This window comes from Nothoprocta perdicaria, unplaced genomic scaffold (assembly GCF_003342845.1).
Source record: "Nothoprocta perdicaria isolate Ctin4 unplaced genomic scaffold, notPer1 scaffold_60, whole genome shotgun sequence".
Classification (NCBI taxonomy): domain Eukaryota; kingdom Metazoa; phylum Chordata; class Aves; order Tinamiformes; family Tinamidae; genus Nothoprocta; species Nothoprocta perdicaria.
In genome coordinates this window covers 1,600,539-1,606,094 of record NW_020455866.1, presented here as the reverse complement: position 1 = coordinate 1,606,094, position 5,556 = coordinate 1,600,539, and the positions used below count along the sequence as shown (strand labels likewise).

Below are 5,556 nucleotides of genomic sequence, written 5' to 3'. Positions count from 1 at the left end.
GGAACTGTGTTTGAGATGACAAATTGTTGTTTGCCCTTTTATAAGTGGATCACCGTTTTTACAGTAAGGCTGGTACTGGACTCCCCCAGTTTCTTTACTTCATCTTGGACTCCAACTCCAGTGAACGGAAAAAAAAAGTTAACGATCTATCTYACAACTTTAGTGATCGTGTAGAGAAAACTTTGGGGAAAAAACAGAAGCTGCTACGTGTAAGGCTTCTTCAGGTAGGGGCTCTAAGTCGTGTTATATGGTATTTTATTAATCTGGGAAAAAAAAAAAGATCTCCTTTGAAACCCTTCTTCTATTTGATCCATTTTCTAAGATGATCACACCATAAAGCTGGTGGTCTAACACAAGGAGAACAGGCTGCTATCCATCTCAGGTTAAGTAAATCAACTATATGGTTCTTGTGCCCAAATTCATTCGTGTAACCGCCCAATCATCTTACCTCACCCTCTTCATTTATTTCTTCCAAACACAAATAATATAAAATGCCACAAATTCTTCAGCACAGCTCTGCTTTTGCAATGTAATAGCATTAGTTTGATTTCAACACCCTGGTTTAGAAGTCAGCAGGGACCTGCCTTGACTGCCTTGAGAGTGCTGCAATGTACTATGATGTTCAGAACGGACAGTGGCCATTTTGCCATTCTTGGCAAAAATAAAATACATTTCTCTTTAGAAACACAACTTTTATCCTAAATCTGCAGCAAAATTACCTTTGGAAATACATGTACTAGAATTCTGTAATAGTCTGCTGTCTGATTAACAACAGGTAGGACTAATCTCTCTCACCTCAAGACTATCCCATTTGATTCTAGAAACTAAAACTTGAAAGCAGAACCTTCACCTGCAGAGCTGAGGAGAGATCAGTCCTCCCACATACAGGAAACTACAATACAGACCAAGTTTCTCAACACTTGTTTTAATAAATAGTAAGTTTGTATCTATAAGCACAGTCACGCGCTTCCTTTGATCTTTACGGAATATTTAATGAAATTCCTGAAAATTGAGTGACAAAAACATTACAAAACTGAACTTCAAAGACAGCCCTTTCCCCCCACCTGTCACAAACACTAACTTACCTTCCCTTTGAGATAAATTTTCCTACTTTTTTGCAGGATGAGTAGGTTTACTATGTGTTCACAGTCCTATTACCTTGTCACTTTAATTGCTGAGCTAAAAAAAAAAAAAAACCATATTTATCTCATACTTTCTTGGAAAAAAGAGGACGAAAAGGTAGGCAATTAGYAGCAGACATGCAAGGTATTATAAAACCTATGTTGTATTTGCAGCTTCCTGCACCTCAGCTAAAGTCAATGATAAATATAGCGTTTTCTTCAGATACCTGCATTTAATTTTTTTAAGAATTATTAATAGTATTAATCATATATTGCATTTCTCTGGACAGACTATGTTAGAAATAAYGTCTAAAGAGATGCCTTGATTTTCAACATTTATTAATATAATAACTAATGTCCATTACTCATATTCATATGCAAATACATGTGATTTTAGTTCAACACCCAGGCGACCAGCTCTTTAGAAAGATGAACTTGTGCCATAAGCCACTTTGCCCCACTGGTGTTAAAACCTTTGTTGCTCCAGCACATTTCTGTTGAGAAGAGGCAGCAACATTTAAATGGTTCATTCTGCTTCATGTTAAACTGGTCAGCACTTGGCCAACTTGCCCTTYCAGATTTTAGCACACAGGAGAAAARTCTTCGATGCAGCCTGCTGCCTTAGATACATGTAAATGTCAACGTGCGTGTTTGGTTCTTCAGGGATTCTTCTTCTTGCTTTTCTGTTCTGCTTTTTGCTCTTTTGCGTTACATCTGGAGCTCAATGCTGTTAACATCTCTACAGCTGTCAGGTTGGCTCCTTTCATTATCAGTCGGTCTCCATCAGCTGTAAAGGGACAAGTTTTAAGAATTCATAAACTCTAAGCCACAACCGTGTTAGAGGACAGTTCTCTGTCTTGCATGTATAAATCTGCACACCTTGTCCATCTTGTCTCATGAAAAAAATATTCCATTTACCAAAGAACCTGGTTATACAACACTGTAAAAAGTAAACAGCGTATTAGACTGCACACATTACAGACAAMATTTTTATTTCTGGATCGTAACATTCAAAAACCAAAAATGTGTCTCTAGATACACATCCAGAGGAAACATATTTAATCTGAATGGCTCGCCCTATGCTCTCAAAGTCACCTGGCAAAAGGCACAAAAGGGACTAGAAGTCGTAATTTCCACACATGGWTCAGCATTTTAGCAGCCCATTGTACACAGTCTATTTAACTTATTTCTTTAGCAAAACAGTAAATTGGTTGATGTAATCTGGTAGTTGTAATTTTAAAAGAGAAAGCAAAGGGATTTTTAMTGTTCTCAAACAAAACAAACAAAAAACTTTAAAACAGAGAAGGAGCATCAGAAGTATAGCACTCAAATTAACTTTTTGATACATTTGCAAATATAAAAGCCACATATTCAAAGCTCTATAATGCAACACCATGCACAGAATCCAAATTGCAGGCCCATATCTGTCAACTACAAGGACTGTAAACTCTGTACTTGGAAAATCATCAGCTCTTAGAAAGCAAAGAGCTCAGAGTTGTAGCTCTTGGCATCTGTGAAATAAATTGTTTTGGCTTTACACTCTGAAAAACATTAAGCTTTACAATAAATTGTTTTGGTTTCACACTGTGAAAAACATTAAGCTTTACTGCCTAGGTCTTAATACATCAGAGATACAGCCAGGGATGGGAAAGGCAGAGGCATGGCAGAAGGAAGCACAGTCAGCACAGCAATGACAAGTATTTCAACACTCTAGACATCCCTACTTATTCACCAAATACACTAAATCTAAGAAAAGGATCAATAATAATTAAAACTTTAATGGGCTCCATGCCCTATTGGGCTATTAAGGCACAGCAGGAGAGATGCGGCCAGGGAGCAGGACAAGGGCAGATTAAAGCCATCTGTTCCCTGCCCTCACTTTGGGCTGCTTGCAGAACTGACAAAATTTTCACCCTTGCTTCCCAAACTATTCATAGAATCATAGAATGACCAAGGCTGGAGGGACCTCTGCAGACCACACGGTCCAATACATTTTCATTATGCTTTCAGAGAAAACCAGGGTATTTTGTCACAGGTCAACTGAGCTCAGTCTCTAAGTCCTGCATATGAGCAGTGCTGCCCCTGGCAGCTCCTGCTTCCCTCTCAGAAGATACACAGCGAGCTCCACAGAGCCTCTAAGGCTGAGGCCTGAGGCCACTTTCTGGACTTGAAACTAAGATGCCTCTGCCACACACAGCGAGATGGACAGCATGGGAACACAATCTTACACCCAAAGCTACATTCACTAGAATTCTACCTGAGCATCAAGGGCTCCCAAGTATGTCACTTCAAATGTGGACTAACCTAAAATTAAGACAGCTTTGATCTAAGATCCACCAGTTCTAACTATAGTATGTAGATATTTATATATACATAAACACATATTTCTCTATACATTAACCTGTTAATAATTCCCTTTTCCTTTTTTTGTCTAAACTGTACAACATATCTGTCAACTTGAACCAAAACAAAACAACCACACTAAATGAATACATAACACACCCACAACAGCCCAAATATGGAAGGACTTTCCGTATAGATTAAAACTGAAAACCTTACCAAACATGACATCTATAAGTGGTTCAGATCCATCATGTCTCACATCAGTGGTCACTTCACAGTTCCTATTGGTGTCATAGATGTTCTTATGATATATTCGTTGAAGAAATATTCTGAAAATACATTCAAAAATGTAGTAAGTATATTACAGATATTTTTATAATTGATTTCAATAGCTTGATATTGCTAGTTGATCAAAGTATAAATAAGGTTTTTATTTAATAATGCCAGACATGTATTTCTTATGAGACAGCCTTAACATTTGAAGTATATTACATACTAGTGTGGAAAAAAAGCATACCAAAGAATTTTTCAAAAATTCAGTGTATGCACTCTCTGCATTTCTCTGAGTTGGGTTATTAGTAGGAGAAAAGGAAGAATCARCAAAACCATGCTCATTTTTCTTTATACGTTCTCATATATCCTTATATGGGTTTATTGCTTGAATTCAGACTGCATTTAGTTATTTAAGCAATATTTGTTTCCAGAAGATTTCTCACAGGTATGAAACCTAAATCCTGCAGAGCTGAGGGAGCATTAACTCTGTAAGTAGATGGGRAGAGCCAAACACACGTATTTACATGCAAGAGGCTATACTCAGACATGAGGATCCCCTACAAATCTGCTTAAAGCTAATGCTGACTTAAAACTTCCTGACAACGCTCCATATGAGCACAGCCCTTAAGATAAATACAGTGATTCTCGGTCATTATAAAATGTTAAGGTTGCGTCTGCACTAAACCAAACTACAAAGCCAGGCCTCAAAAACCAAGATCATAATAGTCACATAAAGCATACAACAGATGTAAACACTTATTAGAGGGTACTTCTTCTTTGAACAATGAATCATAAAACAAAACAAAAGGTATTTTCTTACAAATTCACTCCCTCTGCTCCTGACTTTCTTCTTAGGACTCCGTGCAAGGTCACAGGGCCCATTAGAGTCCTAAGTTTGAGTTTCAACGCACAGCCTAACTCTTAATGGGTGCCAGCTGGCATAACCTCGGCTCCAGGATTAAAAACAGCAGCACAAACGCGAGCCCGCTGAGGAGGGGACAGGGAGGGGGTGTTCTAYGGTCCAGTGCTGTGGAGGGAGCCGCCAGGCCGGGGGGCAACGACGGCCGCCCCTCTCGGCACGAGGCCCCAGGAGCCGGTCGGCGGGCCCGGGGAGCAGCCCCTCACCTCGTGCTCTCCACGTTGGGCTCGAAGGGGCAGAAGCGGACCAGGATACTCTTCACGGGCCGCAGCGGCACTCGGATCTTGGACGCCATCTTCCTGCAGCTGCACCTACTACAACTCCCAACAGCCCCCGCGCAGGAGGAAAGGGCGCGACTTTACCACCTCCGCGCACGGGATGGCTGGGAAATGTAGTGCAAGGAGCGCGCCCCGCCGGCCGCCATGTTCTCCCCTGCGCTCAGGGCTACCGTTTACCGGTTCCCGCTATCTCTGGAAGTTAATACTTTTTTTTTTTTTTTTTTTCCTTCTCCCCTATATGTTCAGATTCAACAGTTACATAGCTAGCCTTGAAACAAAGGTTTTTAGCTATTCATGTATGTGTTCCTGGCACTCACACGTTTTCCACTAGATGGCGGAAATCTCCTGGATAAATCCTTGCCAGGGTCCCATGASTGTCACGAGTGTTGACATGTTGTTAAGGAGTAGCTGTAGCGGGGGATAAATCCGGGAGCAACAGTCCTTAAACGCATGTGGTGCGTTTCTGTGCAGTAGTCAGTGCAGAGCTGTCCTTCCAACCTACATAAAGTGCCTGGCACCCTTTGGAGAGCATAGCCTGTTTTTATTTATTGGCAGCTCCTTTCCTTTAATCATGTAGTCGTTGAGCACAGTTGTTTTTTTCACTGAGATTYATCTGATGCAA

The 5,556-nt window shown here is 40.4% G+C and overlaps 1 protein-coding gene across 2 annotated transcripts; it reads right to left on the bottom strand.

Annotated features, from left to right (window-relative positions):
• Positions 1-321: 321 nt before the first annotated feature.
• On the bottom strand, positions 322-4,957 carry MRPL53 (mitochondrial ribosomal protein L53). Of its 2 annotated transcripts, none has more exons than XM_026049692.1 (3): positions 4,863-4,957; positions 3,681-3,793; positions 322-1,908 (listed from the first exon to the last, which is right to left on the bottom strand). In XM_026049692.1, exons 1-3 carry the CDS (start codon positions 4,949-4,951, stop codon positions 1,781-1,783), a joined length of 330 nt encoding a protein of 109 aa, XP_025905477.1. In that variant the 5' UTR covers positions 4,952-4,957; the 3' UTR covers positions 322-1,780. The 2 variants fall into 2 exon arrangements, with proteins under 2 accessions (XP_025905477.1, XP_025905478.1); XM_026049693.1 differs by lacking the exon at positions 4,863-4,957 and adding an exon at positions 4,558-4,653.
• Positions 4,958-5,556: the final 599 nt, after the last annotated feature.